Source organism: Eschrichtius robustus, chromosome 3 (assembly GCF_028021215.1).
Source record: "Eschrichtius robustus isolate mEscRob2 chromosome 3, mEscRob2.pri, whole genome shotgun sequence".
NCBI lineage: Eukaryota > Metazoa > Chordata > Mammalia > Artiodactyla > Eschrichtiidae > Eschrichtius > Eschrichtius robustus.
Window position 1 is genome coordinate 43112003 of NC_090826.1, and position 18968 is coordinate 43130970.

Below are 18968 nucleotides of genomic sequence, written 5' to 3' on the forward strand. Positions count from 1 at the left end.
ACAAATCCTCGTTCAACGAATATATACACACCACCCACGTTTCAGGCACTGTCTCTATGCATACCCGTTTCCTATCTTTCTTTCAAAAAAACAGGACATGTCAACTAAAAACTAGTTAACATTTATTGAGTATTTTATTCTATACCAGGTACTGTCTCAAGCACTTTACACATATTAATCTGTGCTGACTGTATGCCTACCCCTCCTTGGACTCAGCATGGACATAACAGAGAACCGTGCAAAACTCCATTTCAGATAGGATGTATGGATAGTACGGTTTATTATAACTTAAAGTTTATTGTTCTCATAATTACAGGCTACAGTTTAGAAGTTTGAAACATAAGAGAAAATTCTCTAAAGAGAACTCAAATAAACCTGAACAAGTAGGTAGACGATGGTTAAAGCTTCGTAAGTAGTGCCACTTAGCTCTCAGGAATACTTATCTGTCCTTTTCAAGCACAGGCTCTGGAGCCAGAGTCAACAACATAAAATATAATCATAAATGACTCTAAGACATTCATCCTACACAATTGAGCATGGAGATTTAGAGATATATATATATATATTTATATAATATATACATACTTTAATATTATATTGGTCCACTGAGTATACATATTTTAATAAAAGATAAGAATCTATGTAATCCAGTTAAACACACATAAGATTAAGGTACACTTATTACATCGAAAGTTGGTGTTTATAAGTTACAGATATTTAATACTTTCCAGAGTGTTCTTTTAATTAAAAAAAATATTTTAAAACCATTTCAAACATCTGTTCATTTTCCCAGTGCAAAAGAAGGTTGTTCAAGTCAACTTACCTTTTTCCTAAAGTGTAAGGGGAAGAAAAAAACCCAAAACTCACTACCATTCGCAACTCCCAATACTACCTTCTCAATCAACTTTTGCAGTATATCCTTATAACTGGATTAGTTTATCAAAATTAAACCCTTGTGATTATGATTCAGCCCTTGCTTCATATGTATGACTTTTATGCTGAAATGTTTTAATCTATGAAAGTAGAAAAAAGCTAGCAGTGCAAGAAAGTGGTTCAAATTTGTTTTAAACTGCAGCAATCCAATTGTGTGTGGAGAGAAAAAAAGCACCATTTCAAGATGAAATGAACTGGATATTTTGGAATTTATTCATAGGCTAGGCAGCAAGTTACTCTGATTAACACAGATCAATACCACCTTGACTTGGTAACCATAGAGATATTTAATTAGTTTTTAGGTGCATTTTCCTTTATCTTGGTTTTCAATACATTATCTAAATTACTGACTCATGTTAAAAAAAATTAAGATTACAATCTACAGCCTACTTCACAGTCCATTTTAAATTCAGCTTGTCTGCTAGGTCAATTTTACAGGAGATAGGCTTTTAACATATAAAGAGCTTTGATAATTTGGCAGGTCTCTTCTCTCCCAATTAAAAAAAACAAAAAAATTTTTTTGCTAGCCTGCCAGTTTTGTAGGTGAAAAACACAAAGAGAATAAACTATTTTAATCCACAAAAATGGACAAAAAGCAATAATATGATTTAATACATGTCACTTTTTTCAGTTGTATTCAGTGAATGTTTTTACATTTCAAGTAACTGAACCTTCATTAAAGAAAAAATATACATATATGTATACAAAAAGTTAAAGTACCTTCCAGTTCTAGCTTGCTAAAGTTTCTTCTGCAAAAGTAGAAAAATAAACCTAGCATGAACTAAAGAGGACAACAGTGCCATGGCAGTGGCAAAATGGCTGCCAGGTTAAGATTTTTGCTTACCTTATATTGATGGGTATATTTTAAGTGGTAATTTTTCTCCACTCTCTAGTGCTTAAAATTATGGAGAGGTATGTGTTTATCTAAAATTCCCTAAATCCAGAGAAGAAAATTTTAAATATATTTCACACATGAGGCTTTAAAGTTTTTATTTAGGAAAAGATTGAGTCTGAAGCTATAATGGTTCAATCTAAAGCATCCCTTTTTCGATAGTGGAGTCAATTTATGCAAAATATTTTTTCTTGTCTATAAAAAACAAACTGAACAGTATTTTGATTATAAGGAAATACAAACATGTACTTTAAACTAGCCAATTTGCTCTATCATAAAAGAAATAGGATGTTCTTTCCCTTCCCCTCTTTCAACCATTTAAATTAGGGGAGAATACTGCCAACTTTAAGAACCTCACTGGCTATCATCAGAGTAACTACAGAACAAGGGTAGCAAAGGGATGGAACTACTTCTCTATATTCCAGAAAGCAGAAGCTTGGGTGCTCTAGCTTTCCAAGTAAAAGTAGCACAAGCAGGCAAAAGCTCACACTAAATGCACACCAGAACGGGGGCCTAGGTGAAGTTATCTGGGTTACCGCTTTTACAGGGGGAAAAAAAGGACAAATCTGAAATGGAGTTTAAAAAAAACAAAAACTTTTGTCACATTTACAGGAATCTCAAACCTTTTGTATTCCCATGCTCATAGGTAGTTTCGATACACACTGAAAATAGCTTCAGTATTCAGGAAGAAGAGTATTGTGTGATTGACAAAGAACAGGAAAATTCTTCATGCTTCTGATATTTCAGATTTGCTGAGTGCAATAGCCAGTTCTAAGTCTTCTTGCTCTTGCTGATTCAGTCGGGCAAGCCTCTGCTCTTCCTCTCTCTCACTTTCCCTCTTGGCCCACTCAATCATATCTTCTTCAGAGGGATACTGCCATTTAAAAGACAAATGAACAAACGAATAAATTCATGAGCAGAACAAACACAAGAAGGAAAAAGAACTTTTACGAAATGATATTTAACTATTTGTTTCACCTTCTGAAGGACTCTGTAAATAGCCCTGTTACTTGTTAATTTTTTTTTCTGAAAACACATTTAATCAGTTATTAAAATATGATTTAATCTTAAAACTTAATGCAGTCTACAGATAGTCTATAAAACTGAACATTAAAACATCATTTTTTAAAAAAGTGGACGTTCTTAAGGTGAATCAGGAGATTTCAAAACAGGAGAGGGCTAGCATTTTTATCTAATGTGAAACATTTACTACTTCAACTTCAGTGAGCATCCTCACATGATAAATCATTTTCAGCTTAATCCCACTGGTGATTTCCTACCTTATCCTAGCCCTTCAGGTACAGAAAAATTATGAAGAAGAATATCTATACATACATAAATTTTGTCATACATAAAATAAGAGTACTGGATATACTAAATAAGATGTGAACCTAATCGATTTTTTTAATGCATTATAAAGAATTCAGTAGACATTGAGAACTTTTTGACCTAGTCTAAATAAAACCTTAATGCTGGTAATTATTAAGGAAATACACTTATCTACCCGAAAGAGCAACTGTGGCAGATACTAAATAAAAAAATTCTACCTGGTTTCAAGTCCTGTCATATAGAGGAATACCATAATAGGATGAATACCATAATAGGATGAAGTGAAAGAAACTGTCAGGCTTTTTGAAAATGGTAGCCTTTTCCCTAGGGAATTAGAGGGACTTTGAAACTTATAATACTTAACAAATCTTTCATAATTAAAAAAAGAAGACATCTTTATTATGAGCTGCTTAATATTATACTATACTGAGATTCTGGAATATGAAATAAGCAAAATGCCTTAGCTATTGTTCAAGACTCATTCCAACCAGGTTTTGACTTGCTGAAATCATATTTAAGATATTAAATGCCACAAACTGCCAGAAGGTTACTTTATATTAAGAGGATTATACTAAGAAGAGCAATTCTGGATTCTCTGCTTGAAACAACTCAAATTCCGTCTAATAAAAGGCAGTATAATTCTGACACGCTCCGTTTTCCAGTATTCAAAATACTGATTCCTATTCTGCTCCTTTACATTCAGAGGAAGCCACTGAAACTTAAGAGTACAGATTCAAAAGCTGGGTAGCTGAGACTAATTCTGTCTGCCTTAGTTGCATACAGATTCCTGCCTACCTCCTTTCTAACTAGAAATGGCTGCAGGGATAAAGTGATGGGTTGAGGGACCCAATGCTACACTGAGGGAGACATTAGGCAGATTGTGGTGAGAGTCACCTGGCCACTAGATCTCTTATTTCTAAATCATCTCAAGTGCTTAAGGTATTAAGTAGAGGAAAATTACTCTGTTATAAGATAGACAGCGATAATGAAGGTCATTTTACCTGAAAAAACATCTGGGAAAATGAAACACTGTTAGTTATTCTAAGAATTAAAAAAAAAAGCCTTGTTTTTATCTAAATAATGATGGAATACATGTCATTGCTTAATGTCCCTCCAGAGTGACACTTCAAGTTGGTTGTCCCATTTCTGTGATCTTATAGACCCTGCCTATGGTCTTGTCACAGCATTCTTCGATTGTCTTTACTGGCCAGCCTATGTTAGTCAGCTCTGGGAGGATGCAGAGTAAATATGGAATGCTAGTGAATTAGAGCCCCCCAAATAATTAAAGATTGTTTAGCTCTTAACAATCATATTTATTTAATAAAACCAACATTTACTTGTTAGGAACACTATTATATGAAACCAGAGTTTTATTTTCAATTCAAAGAGTTCCTGGCCCTATCCTCTCACAGTTGTTGACTGGTCTCCAGAAATCATCAAGGCTTTATACGCAAACACACAAACACAGTTACAAATACACAAACTCATTATTGGCATTATTCATCCAGAGGGCAGACAGCAAATGACTCTCTAATGGCCCATCATCCATAACAATTTGCAAAATAATAACTGTCAGAATTTTATTTATATTGTTTACCAAGATCAAGAGAAGGGTTTTGCAAAACAACTGGTATATATCCCAAGAACTAAGACTACAAAAATCATTTGAGCAATGAAATACTTTTAGAACCAGCGAACAGAATCAAACAGAGATTTTTTGGTTGGGGGAAGAATAAAGGTCATTTTTAACATGTTGGTAAATTTAGTTGAAATAATGCAAATTTGGCAGACTCCAAAATAATCTTGGAAAACTCTTTAAACTGTAAATGGAAAGATTTTCCCCCAAACAGCCCATTCACAGTACTTACAGCACTGAAGTTAGCAAAATTGCTTGGGTCAGCCTCTTTATTGGTAGTGGTAGTAGTAGAAGAAGAAGAAGTGAATGGATCACAAAACATATCAGGATCTTTTTCTTTGGGGCTATCATTGCCTGGGAAAGGCTGAAATGGATCATTCAGTTTAAAGGGATCAGAAGAATCCAATTTGTTGATGGGTCTTTTCCCTGGATCAAAATCATTACAATTAACTCAACCAGCAAATATGGCAAACACAAACACACAAGAACATGAACACAGGGAGCATTAAAGAGCTGGGGGTGGGGAATGGGGGTCAGTACCTCAAACACATTCTTAATATGGTCTTAAACTATCACAACCAACACTCTGTCCTCAAATTTTCACACACAACCTCTCAAATACATTCTAGCTCTATGTAGCTAAATGGAAAAATAGCAAAGAAGGGGGGAAATGGGCCGGGAATCTTATCTGCCCAGAGAGTTGACCTTCTCTTCTCCAAAGCAGCATGTTCCCAAGAAAAGAGAGAGGAATGGACAAAACAGCAGGAGAATGACAAAGAATAATGACAAAAATGGCCTCTGCTGTGATAACCTCTGCCTGATACAGTTATCCACTAGTGGCAGGAAGGGCAAATGAGCTTTGAAAAATGTTAATATTCTTCTGATTTTTCTCTGGATCTATATGTAACACCTGGGAGCATGAAATTAAAAACTACCTTGGTAAAGCCCACCTATTTCTTGCTATTACAATATTTCAAACTGAAGAATAAAGAGAATGCTTTGAAGCCCAGGCCCTAAATCTTTGTGGCTGCTGATCAACTAAATCTTTTACCAAACAGCATACTGTTGCTCATTAATTCAGCACCATTTTCAAACAAGTTTTCTAATTTTAAAGACTTAAACTCAGTACTTCCTGAAGAAAGGATAATAAGAACAGGTGTTAAAATATCCTCAAGTATATATATTTTCCTAAAGATGTGTTAAGCTGCTAAAAGCAATCATAACAACAGATTCTTTCTGGCACTGTAGCAGCTTACAAAAGGTGTTCACATCTCATATCTCAAAGGATCCTTCCACAATCCTGTGAAGGTAGGCAACATTAGAATTAATGCCACCATCTAATAGCTCAGATAGCTGAGGTTCAGACATATGAAGTTACACACTCAAGATCACAGAGCTAATCAGAGAATATCCAGAATTAGAACACAGATCTTTAAGCTGCAGTTCAACAAACCATCCTTCTTTCCTTGATTTTTCTACAGTGATATATACTCACTTTGCTGAAGTCTTAGATTTAGTTACAGCACTAGTATATTAGTTTACTTAGGATTTTAAAAATAACCTCACTATTGGCACCTTACCGGTATAAAACTTAAATGAGCAAATTAACTATCATTTTTTTTTAATATATTCTGACAACCTTACTCTCTAGTGATATATGATACAGGCTACTTTTCCTTAAAAGATAAAAATAACTTGCTCACCTGATTTTTCAACAGGTAGTTGGGTATTAACAATTTTATTTGCAATTCTTTAAATCAAAGAAGAAAAAAAAATCTGCCCAAGAAATACCATAGGGAGGCTGTTACGAAAAGGCAAGAATAATATTCTAGAACTACTGAGGCTGAAAATTTACCACGGAATGATATATGATTAAAACAATAATGTACCAGATGCGTCTTCTCACAAGTAGCACTACAACTATTCAGGGGATTGCCTTTTTACCACTTCTCATGAACTTTATTATCTTCATTAAAAACAAACAAACGAAACCCCTTTCTTTTCTATAGTGCTAAACAAAACAAAAAAAATAAGAACAGTAATAATTTGTTTCTAGACCAAAAACATCACTTTTATAAAATAAAGGAGTCTCTTATTAAGTCAAGTAAAATAATGTTATCCTCCAAGAAAAACAATACTTTCTTTTAAAATTCTGATACCAAAAAGCTGAATTCCGGATACCAAAAAGGCCATATATTCTCACTTTAAAGGACTTAAGGAAGACTTCACATTTAGCAGGAAAACGAAAGGGACTTAGAATTAATCTTCGCTTATAGAAATTTATTAAAATACCAAAGCGCAGGAAACTGTTGTTCAAATGGTAATCAATGAGCTTCCAAAAAGTAAGAGATTTCGTTGGTACTTTCCTTTTTTCATTTACTGCCTCTCTAAAATGATTTAAAGAGAAATTAGCTCTTGCTAGAAAAATAGTTCATGACAGTTACACAGGCTGCCTTCTTAGGCACATATCTGTAATTCTGCATTAAGGTCAGAACAGATGATAGCAGCAGGCTTCTGCTGTGTTTTTAGACTTGTTTTGTTTAAGGCCCTTTATATAAAGTCTACAAATAAGGCCCACACAATACTTTTCAGAAAGAAAAAGGAAGTAGTTGATTTAGGAAAGGTATCAACTCTCATACCAGGTGGTGGTGGGCAGGGTCTTGTTGGAGTTCCAATCTTTGGTGGCAGTGCCGGGGGTTCATCTTCATTTTTGATGGATGTTTCCTCAAGCATATTTTTTGTAATGACCATACTGCTGATGGAGCTTGATGTAGCTGAACTAAAAGGATCTTCATTGTTGACCTTTGTTTGAAAAGAAATTACTCATGATTATATATACTATGCCAACCAAACTGTACGTGGTTATGGAGCATTTGGAAGAGTGATCTTCAGTATTACGCAGCTTTATTTATTTCAATTCTGAGAGCACTAACATTTTAACCTTTGCATTCAGAACCAAAATGGAAAAAGTTTTTTAACTGTTCTATATGAGTAGTGATTATAACATCACTACTTATTAAGAGCAACAGATCATGCCAAAACAAGCCAACTCTGGATTAAAGGTTTATCAAGATTCAGGTGATACAAAACCACTGAGGCCCTTTATAAAGGGACTAATATATTTTTCCTCAAGTGAATATCTGATCCAAATGATAAAGGAAAAAATACCTATTCCACACTTGCCAATGCACTTAAATATAGGAAAGATTTAATACTAAAGTCAAAGAAAATGGCATCTTAAAAAACATTAAAGACAACCTGAAAGTCAATTTTTTTTTTAAAGCAAACTGATCCCATGGCATAAGTCTTATTGTGGGTCTGAAGACCTGGCCTCTCTAATACATGGAGTAATGAAAGATTCACTTTTCTATAATGAATCGGATATTACAGTTTAGGCCAGTGTTTCTCTAAAGGAGCACGCTGACATTTTGGGCTGGATATAGCTCTGTGTTGTGGCGCTGGACAGGGTGTTGCAGGGTGTTGCACAACATCCCTGGTCTCTATCCACTAGATATGAACAGCCCTCCTCCTCAGCTGTGACAACCGAAAATGTCTCTAGACATTGCCAAATGTTTCCTGAGAGGTGGGGGTGGGGGGAATAACACCCAGTTGAGAACCAATGATAGAGACAATGTGACATATACTCTAATTTTACTCCTTTGGCCTGAATCAATCCTAGGGCTACATTGGAAAATAGGTAGTGGACATATAGTGCTGGGCTATTAATTATCTTAATACTAACCTTAACAGTCTCAGAACATAAAATCAAGCAACCAGTACAGAGAGGATGGAATGAATGCCCAGATTTTACAGCTATTGACCCAGACAGTCAACAGGGGAAAAATGTAGTTCAATTGGAAGAAACATGTTTAAAGAGACAGAAGACTCTTAAAGTTGTTGAGCAAACCTGCCAGTAGAAAATTATAATTATCTGTACCATCACCATTGTCTTTGTGCACCAAAATGTCTACTTTGATTACATCTTATATTTCATTTCTGTCTGAAATCAATGTTTGCTGTGCCTTACTGAAATCAAGTTGCAATCTCTGAGAGGGTCAGGTTATAAAATCGAAAGGAAGGATCACTCCTTTGGTGGAAACACAGTATATTTTACTTTCCTACTAATTACTGCAGATTACCTTTGACAATGTGCTGAAGTCAGCAAATCCATCTTCAAATGATTCATTTCCAAAAACAGAAGCAAAGGGGTCTGTGGCTAAAATGAATAAAGAAAATCAATGCAATAGGACAGAAAGACATCAAATTTCATGTCCTCTTTTGGTTAGCAACATTCAGACAAATGAAAAATATCTAATCCCAAATATTAGTCCCTGAATTTAAGTCCACAAAGACAGTTTAGCACACTGATGAGTGATTTCAGAATCAAAAACAGGTGAGCTAACTCTAGGTAAAGTGTTTAAGGCTTTGGAATACACGTCAAATAATATAACTCCCGTGTGCTTAAACTATTTCTAATAAAGACATCATGAAGTAAAAAAACTACACACCATTAATTCCACATTTCACACACACCCTTCAAGGTCCATTTCAAATACTACCATATCCACAAAGCATAGAATAACCTAGGTGTCTCTAATTCACACAGCAAGAAGTGATTTCTTCCTTCTTTGTGGCACTGACAGCATTCTAGTTTGTATTATGGTTATCTGTGATTGATACATCACCCCTACTAGATTGTAAGGTCCTTAAAAACAAGGAATAACACTTATCCAATAAAGAACGAATGGTCAAAAAAGATTCATTGGCCATATATAAAATTGAAGAAAATAAGAAGATAGAGTTCCTACGTCTGAAAAGCTCATAGTATAGTGACAGACATATACACAAACAATAATAAAATAATCTTAAATGAGCTATTAGAGAGGTATAAAAAACCTGTCGTAGAAGCCATTAACTGGGAGAATCGGGAAAAGCATCAAATAGGCCATTACATTTGACCTAGGTCTTTTAAATAAGGGATGGAGTCTGCTGAATAGATGGAGGTGGGGGAGAGAAATCTATTCCAGGCAGAAGGAACAGTAATTGCAAAAGCAGTATTTAATCCCTGCTCCACAGGCATGAGAAGTTATCTGTTCCATCATAGTGCACTTAACAAACAGATTAACATTTTCAGCTGGAACAAACTGACTTACTTTGAGATAGGCTTTGTCTGTTCAGGCATAAAGGCTACCAATAAGGTCAAAGAATATTTATAGGAATTGCTGATATAAGAAAGCAGAAAGAAACAAAGGAAGAAGAAAGTGAATCTCAAAAGTGAGGGTAAGACAGAGCAAAGAGGCACAGAAAAATGCTCCTTGTTCTTCCTTAACTCATCTTTACATCAAATCAGTTTTAGGACAAAGTGTGCTCACCCACTCATTTAAATACGTAAAGTGTGCCCTTACCTCTAACAGTGAGTACACGATCAACATAAACAGAAGAGGGGCAAGGAAGATATACATTATCTTTGTCTTGTCACCAAGACAGTCATGAGGTGGGTAGAAGCACAGAGAAAATCAGTCCTTTAGGGACACACCAATAACTCTGAACCTGAAGAGGATGTTGAGAGTCCAGAGTTACAGGAAATCCTACAGCTTTAGCCATAAAAGATGGTTTTGTATTACTACATATCTGCTGCGTCCCACAGCCTCAGGCCCGGCCTAGTCACGGGTGCTGTTTCAGGCTTTCCCTTCTTTCTCCTCCTCTTCCTGTAATTCCTGATGCAGTGGCAGCTGAAGCACAGCCTGAGCAGGATGCAGACGCTCTCCTGATTGGTATAAGGGTAACGATGGAAAAGGAGTTGGGCTCATTTCACTTGACGGACTGAAAAATCTGCTTCATGCTTTTGCTCTGCCATGGTACCACGGCTTTTACAAGCAGTCATAATACATGTGACAACACTGCTGAGTTAGGTCAGGTTTGACTGAAATACTATGAAGTGTACATTGTGAAAGACATTAATAAAAAACATGACACTTGTATATAAAGAATACGCTATATGTAGGTTACTGGAGTTTTTTTTTAAACATCTTTATTGGAGTATAATTGCTTTACAATGGTGTGTTAGTTTCTGCTGTATAACAAAGTGAATCAGCTATACATATACATATATCCCCATATCTCCTCGCTCTTGCGTCTCCCTCCCACCCTCCTTATCCCACCCCTCTAGGTGGTCACAAAGCTCATCTCCCTGTGCTATGTGGCTGCTTCCCACTAGCTATCTATTTTACATTTGGTAGTATATGTATGTCCATGCCACTCTCTCACTTTGTCCCAGCTTACCCTTCCCCCTCCCCGTGTCCTCAAGTCCATTCTCTATGTCTGCATCTTTATTCCTGTCCTGCCCTTAGGTTCTTCAGAACCTTTTTTTTTTTTTTAGATTCCACATAAATGTGTTAGCATACGGTATTTGTTTTTCTCTTTCTGACTTACTTCACTCTGTATGACAGACTCTAGGTCCATCCACCTCACTACAAATAACTCAATTTCATTTCTTTTTATAGCTGAGTAATATTCCATTGTATATATGTGCCACACCTTCTTTATCCATTCATCTGTCAATGGACACTTAGGTTGCTTCCATGTCCTGGTTATTGTACATAGAGCTGCAAAGAACATTGTGGTACCTGACTCTTTTTGAATTATGGTTTTCTCAGGGTATATGCCCAGTAGTGGGATTGCTGGGTCGTATGGTAGTTCTATTTTTAGTTTTTTAAGGAACCTCCATACTGTTCTCCATAGTGGCTGTGATCAATTTACATTCCCACCAACAGTGCAAGACGGTGCCCTTTTCTCCACACCCTCTCCAGCATTTATTGTTTGTAGATTTTTTGATGATGGCCATTCTGACTGGTGTGAGGTGATACCTCCTTGCAATTTTGATTTGCATTTCTCTGATGATTACTGATGTTGAGCATCCTTTCATGTGTTTGCTGGTGATCTGTATATCTTCTTTGGAGAAATGTCTATTTAGGTCTTCTGCCCATTTTTGGATTGGGTTGTTTGTTCTTTTGATATTGAGCTGCATGAGCTGCTTGTATATTTTGAAGATTAATCCTTTGTCCATTGATTCGTTTGCAAACATTTTCTCCCATTCTGAGGGTTGTTTTTTCATCTTGTTTATGGTTTCCTTTGCTGTGCAAAAGCTTTTAAGTTTCATTAGGTCCCATTTGTTTATTTTTGTTTTTATTTCCATTTCTCTAGGAGGTGGGTCAAAAAGGATCTTGCTGTGATTTATGTCATAGAGTGTTCTGCCTATGTTTCCTCTAAGAGTTTTATAGTGTCTGGCCTTACATTTAGGTCTTCAATCCATTTTGAGTTTATTTTTGTGTATGGTGTTAGGGAGTGTTCTAATTTCATTCTTTTACATGTAGCTGTCCAGTTTTCCCAGCACCATTTATCAAAGAGGCTGTCTTTTCTCTATTGTATATTCTTGCCTCCTTTATCAAAAATAAGGTGACCATATGTGCATGGGTTTATCTCTGGGCTTTCTATCCTGTTCCATTGATCTCTATTTCTGTTTTTGTGCCAGTACCATACTGTCTTGATTACTGTAGCTTTATAGCATAGTCTGAAGTCTGGGAGCCTGATTCCTCCAGCTCCGTTTTTCTTTCTCAAGATTGCTTTGGTTATTCGGGGTCTTTTGTGTTTCCATACAAAAAATGAAATTTTTTGTTCTAGTTCTGTGAAAAATGCCATTCATAGTTTGATAGGGATTGCATTGAATCTGTAGATTGCTTTGGACAGTACAGTTATTTTCACAATGTTGATTCTTCCAATCCAAGAACATGGTATTATCTCTCCATCTGTTTGTATCATCTTTAATTTCTTTCATCAGTGTCTTATAGTTTTCTGCATACAGGTCTTTTGACTCCTAAGGTAGGTTTATTCCTAGGTATTTTATTCTTTTTGTTGCAATGGTAAATGGGAGTGTTTCCTTAATTTCGCTTTCAGATTTTTCATCATTAGTGTACAGGAATGCAAGAGATTTCTGTGCGTTAATTTTGTATCCTGCTACTTTACCGCATTCAGTGATTAGCTCTAGTAGTTTTCTGGTAGCGTCTTTAGGATTCTCTATGTATAGTATCATGTCATCTGCAAACAGTGACAGCTTTACTTCTTCTTTTCTGATTTGGATTCCTTTTATTTCTTTTTCTTCTCTGATTGCCGTGGCTAAAACTCCCAAAACTATGTTGAATAATAGTGGTGAGAGTGGACAACCTTGTCTTGTTCCTGTACTTAGAGGAAATGGTTTCAGTTTTTAACCATTGAGAACGATGTTGTCTGTGGGTTTGTCCTATATGGCCTTTATGATGTTGAGGTAAGTTCCCTCTATGCCTACTTTCTGGAGGGTTTTTATCATAAATGGGTGTTGAATTTTGTCAAAAGTTTTTTCTGCATGTATTGAGATGATCATATGGTATTTCCCCTTCTATTTGTTAATATGGTTTATCACACTGATTGATTTGCGTATATTGAAGAATCCTTGCATTCCTGTGATAAACCCCACTTGATCATGGTGTATGATCCTTTTAATGTGTTGTTGGATTCTGTTTGCTAGTATTTTGTTGAGGAGTTTTGCATCTATGTTCATCAGTGATATTGGCCTGTAGCTTTCTTTCTTTGAGACATCTTTATCTGGTTTTGATATCATGGTGATGGTGGCCCTGTAGAATGAGTTTGGGAGTGTTCTTACCTCTGCAATATTTTGGAAGAGTTTGAGAAGGATAGGTGTTACCTCTTCTCTAAATGTGTGAGAGAATTCGCCTGTGAAGCCATCTGGTACTGGGCTTTTGTTTGTTGGAAGATTTTTAATTACAGTCTCAATTTCAGTGCTTGTGATTAGTCTGTTTATATTTTCTATTTCTTCCTGGTTCAGTCTTGGAAGGTTGTGCTTTTCTAAGAATTTGTCCATTTCTTCCAGGTTGTTCATTTTATTGGCATAGAGTTGCTTGTAGTAATCTCTCATGATCCTTTGTATTTCTTCTGCAGTATCAGTTGTTACTTCTCCTTTTTGTTTGTAATTCTACTGATTTGAGTCTTCTCGCTTTTTTTCTTGATGAGTCTGGCTAATGGTTTATCAATTTTGTTTATCTTCTCAAAGAACCAACTTTTAGTTTTATTGATCTTTGCTACTGTTTCCTTCATTTCTTTTTCATTTATTTCTGGTCTGATTTTTATGATTTCTTTCCTTCTGATAACTTAGGGGTTTTTGTGTTCTTCTTTCTCTAATTGCTTTAGGTGTAAGGTTAGGTTGTTTAATTGGGATGCTTCTTTTTTCTTGAGGTAGGATTGTACTGCTATAAACTTCCCTCTTAGAACTGCTTTTGCTGCATTCCATAGGTTTTGGGTCGTCGTGTTTTCATCGTCATTCGTTTGTAGGTATTTTTTGATTTCCTCTTTGATTTCTTCAGTGAACTCTTGGTTATTTAGTAGCGTATTGTTTAGCCTCCACGTGCTTGTATTTTTTACAGACTTTTTCCTGTAATTGATAACTAGTCTCACAGCGTTGTGGTCGGAAAAGATACTTGATACAATTTCAATTTTCTTAAATTTACCAGGCTTGATTTGTGACCTACGATATGATCTATCCTGGAGAACGTTCCATGAGCACTTGAGAAGAAAGTGTATTCTGTTGTTTTTGGATGGAATGTCCTATAAATATCAATTAAGTCCATCTTGTCTAATGTGTCATTTAAACCTTGTGTTTCCTTATTTCATTTCATTTTGGATGATCTGTCCATTGGTGAAAGTGGGGTGTCAAAGTCCCCTACTATGATTGTGTTACTGTCGATTTCCCCTTTTATGGCTGTTAGCATTTGCCTTATGTATTGTGGTGCTCCTACGTTGGGTGCATAAATATTTACAATTGTTATATCTTCTTCTTGGATTGATCCCTTGATCATTATGTAGTGTCCTTCTTTGTCTCTTGTACTAGTCTTTCTTTTAAAGTCTATTTCGTCTGATATGAGAATTGCTACTCCAGCTTTCTTCTGATTTCCATTTGCATGGAATATGTTTTCCCATCCCCTCACTTTCAGTCTGTATGTGTCCCTAGGTCTGAAGTGGGTCTCTTGTAGACAGCATATATACAGGTCTTGTTTTTGTATCCATTCAGCCAGTCTATGTCTTTTGGTTGGACCATTTAATCCATTTACATTTAAGGTAGTTATCGATATGTATGTTCCTATTACCATTTTCTTAATTGGTTTGGGTTTGTTATTGTAGGTCTTTTCCTTCTCTTGTGTTTCCTGCCTAGAGAAGTTCCTTTAGCATTTGTTGTAAAGCTGGTTTGGTGGTTCTGAATTCTCTTAGCTTTTGCTTGTCTGTAAAGGTTTTAATTTCTCCGTCAAATTTGAATGAGATCCTTGCTGGGTAGAGTAATCTTGGTGGTAGCTTTTTCCCTTTCATCACTTTAAATATGTCCTGCCACTCTCTTCTGGCTTGCAGAGTTTCTGCTGAAAGATCAGCTGTTAACCTTATGGGGATTCCCTTGTATGTTATTTGTTGCTTTTCCCTTGCTGCTTTTAGTATTTTTTCTTTGTATTTAATTTTTGATAGTTTGATTAATATGTGTCTTGGCATGTTTCTCCTTGGATTTATCCTGTGTGGGACTCTCTGCACTTCCTGGACTTGACTGACTATTGCCTTTCCCATATTAGGGAAGTTTTCAACTATAATGTCTTCCAATATTTTCTCAGTCCCTTTCTTTTCCTCTTCTTCTTCTGGGACCCCTATAATTCAAATGTTGGTGCGTTTAATGTTGTCCCAGAGGTCTCTGAGACTGTCCTCAATTCTTTTCATTCTTTTTTCTTTACTCTGCTCTGCGGTAGTTACTTCCACTATTTTATCTTCCAGGTCACTTCTCCGTTCTTCTGCCTCAGTTATTCTGCTATTGATTCCTTCTAGAGAATTTTTAATTTCATTTATTGTGTGGTTCATCATTGTTTGTTTGCTCTTTAGTTCTCCTAGGTCCTTGTTAAACATTTCTTGTATTTATTTTCTCCATTCTGTGTCCAACATTTTGGATCCTGTTTACTATCATTACTCTGAATTCTTTTTCAGGTAGACTGCCTACTTGCTCTTCATTTGTTTGGTCTTGCTCCTTCATCTGCTGTGTGTTTCTCTGTCTTCTCATTTTGCTTAACTTACTGTGTTTGGGGTCTCCTTTTCACAGGCTGCAGGTCTGTAGTTCCTATTGTTTTTGGTGTCTGCCCTCAGTGGCTAAGGTTGGTTCAGTGGGTTGTGTAGGCTTCCTGGTGGAGGGGACTGGTGCCTGTGTTCTGGTGGATGAGGCTGGATCTTGTCTTTCTGGTGGGCAGGACCACGTCCGGTGTGTGTTTTTGGGTGTCTGTGACCTTACTGTGATTTTAGGCTAATGGGTGGGGTTGCGTTCCTGTCTTGCTAGTTGTTTGGCATAGGGTGTCCAGCACTGTAGCTTGCTGGTCGTTGAGTGGAGTTGGGTCTTAGTGTTGAGATGTAGATCTCTGGGAGAGCTTTCGCCGTTTGATATTACGTGGAGCCAGGAGGTCTCTGGTGGACCAATGTCCTGAACTTGGCTCTCCCACCTAGAGGCACAGGTCTGACACCCGGCCGGAGCACGAAGACCCTGTCAGCCACACAGCTTTTGGGAAGTCTGCGGTCTTCTGCCAGCGTTCAGTAGGTGTTCTGTAGGAGTTGTTCCACATGTAGATGTATTTCTGGTGTATTTGTGGGGAGCAAGGTGATCTCCATGTCTTACTCCTCCGCCATCTTGAAGGCCTCCTTAGAGTTTTTCTATACGTCCTTCATCATAAGAAATGATCTATTCAGCATTGGTCCAAACACTGGGGAACGTATCCTAGATGAATGACAAAGCACTTTTGCCTAAATTGGGAAAATAAGACTTTGGAAAGAACTTTCTCAGATATTGATCATGGTTGATATGAAGCAGAGACCTGTCCAGAAACTGGAAGGACTCACTGATCATGAACTTGTTCACATTATGTGTGAGACGCCTGCTGAGGAGTCCCAGAAATACTGGGAGAGGAACTCAGTAGGTGGCTTTCTTTTTCTTGAGGCACACAGGAGCCATGGGTCAGCAGAATCAGACTTTGAATGCAAAGGTAATCTGATTAGCACCCTCTTCTCCCCAAGAATAAAGGTAATGATCACTTTGGAGAAATACATAACAGCATAATTTAAAAATATCATCTATAATCTGATTAGCAGAAATAATCCTGAGGAGAGGGGTTGAGGAATGGGCAACGTGGATGAAGGGGTCAAGAGGCACAAACTGCCAGTCATAAAATAAATAAGTCATGGGTATGTAATGTACAGCATGGGGACTAAAGTTAGTAATATTGTATTGCAAACTTGAAAGTTGCTAAGAAAGTAAATCTTAAAAGTTCTCATCACAAGGAAAAAAATTTGTAACTTTGTATGGTGATAGGTGGTAAATAGACTTATTGAGGTGATCATTTTGCAATGCACACAAATGTTGAATCATTATGTTGTACACCTGAAATTAACATAATGCTTGTCAATTACACTTCAATTTAAAAGAAAGAAAGAAAGAGAGAGAAGGAAAGAAAGAACCCATACCAATATCTTAGCATACTTCTTTTCCAGCTTTTTTCCCTGGTATTTTTTTCCTTACATATTTGAGATCATACTATGCTGACATGCTTTTTTGTGAGGTGTGAATGATAAAGCTACATTTTAGGCATATCACTTTTTACCCCTTTACCCTCATTTAATTCACAGCAATCATCATCCCTGACATGTTATATATTTGTTTACATAAGCTCTAAAAAAGACAGGAACTTTGTTTTGTTCACTACTGTATCCTCAAGGTCAAGAACACTCATATTTGTTGAAAATATTAAAGGATAAAAAGGACAGAAACCATCTAGTTACTAAGGATATTCCAAACAGATACCATAACATTTCTTAGTACAACCAGCTGACCAACAAGGAATAACGGAAACCTTAAGGCTCACAAATAATCCCAAAGAACAGCTGTCTACCAGAGAATCCTGGGAGGAGGAAGAAAGCTTTTTTTTCTCCATGACCCATTCACAATCCATAAAATAATTAAGCTCAAGCTCACAGAAAACCTTCAAGAGATACTCGTGAATCACAGTCATTAGTAAAGGATCTACTTTCTCAAGCTGGTCTTCAATTAGTTCACTCACTCACTGACCCACTAATCCACTCACATTTAGTAAGCATCTTTTATGTTCAAGCCTAGGTACTAGGGATTTAGGGGGAAATAAGACACAACATCTACCTTCAAGGAACTCATGATTTAACTGAGTGATATACATGTACACAACTGCTACACAGTAAGTGTTAAAGTTCAAAGAGAGTAAAGGAGAAATAACACCTAGATTTATGTGGAAGGGGCAAACAAAACTTTACAAAAAAGCTTTCACACTTTTACTTATGGACAGAAAGGAGGTGGGAGGAGACAGAGATATACACTCACTATACCCAAATATACACCTGCTCATGCACACACATTTTTCCATTCAAAAATTAAGTGGCCTTGAAGAAACATTCATGACCTGTGGTTTGTGGAAATGGAGAAAATTAGAGAAGAAACATGAAAGAAAGCAGAGGCTAAGAATCGTAAAATATATGAACATCTGCATGCTTAGCCTGAGTCACTGCCTGTAAAAACGAAGACCTACTTGGCATTTTACTAATGCTGGTGTCAAAGATGCTCTGGGGACACCATGAGTTCCCTTCTATATCCTCAGAATGCTATAAAGCTTTAATTAAGAATTGGAGGGACTCCCCTGGCGGTCCAGAGGTTAAGACTCCTTGCTTCCACTGCAGGGGGTGTGGGTTCAATCCCTGGTCAGGGAACTAAGATCCCGCATGCCACACAGTGCAGCCAAAAAATTTAAAAAATAAAAAAAAAGAATTCTTCACATTCTTGATAGTCACCATCAATGCAATTTTCATTTGTACAGGTAGCTGGTAGCAAGTAACAGAAGATTATCAAAAAAAAAAAAAGAATTGGAAAGATTCTGCATTTTCTCAGTTAGGAGTTAGTAAAATATTCCATGCAAAAAAATTTCTGGCACCAGAACTAATCTCATTTATAATGAAGCGTAAAAAGAACATTTACAAGTCAAAATAAAATATATGCAGAAACTGAGTGACCTGAATTTGCTTTCTTTAGTTTTCTTT

At 36.5% G+C, this 18968-nt stretch overlaps 1 protein-coding gene across 3 annotated transcripts in view; it reads right to left on the bottom strand.

The window, feature by feature from the left end:
- Positions 1-277: 277 nt before the first annotated feature.
- The window catches only part of EPS15 (epidermal growth factor receptor pathway substrate 15), a 157322-nt gene continuing 138631 nt past the window's right edge, over positions 278-18968 (bottom strand). For 2 of the 3 annotated variants that reach the window (XM_068539856.1, XM_068539855.1), the window contains exons 22-25: positions 8930-9006; positions 7430-7592; positions 5023-5216; positions 278-2699 (exon numbers count right to left, since the gene is read on the bottom strand). In XM_068539856.1, coding sequence (XP_068395957.1) covers positions 2553-2699; positions 5023-5216; positions 7430-7592; positions 8930-9006 — 581 coding nt within the window. In that variant the 3' untranslated portion in view covers positions 278-2552. The remainder of the gene's footprint in view (positions 2700-5022; positions 5217-7429; positions 7593-8929; positions 9007-18968) is intronic. The other variant, XM_068539857.1, reaches the window with a different exon arrangement.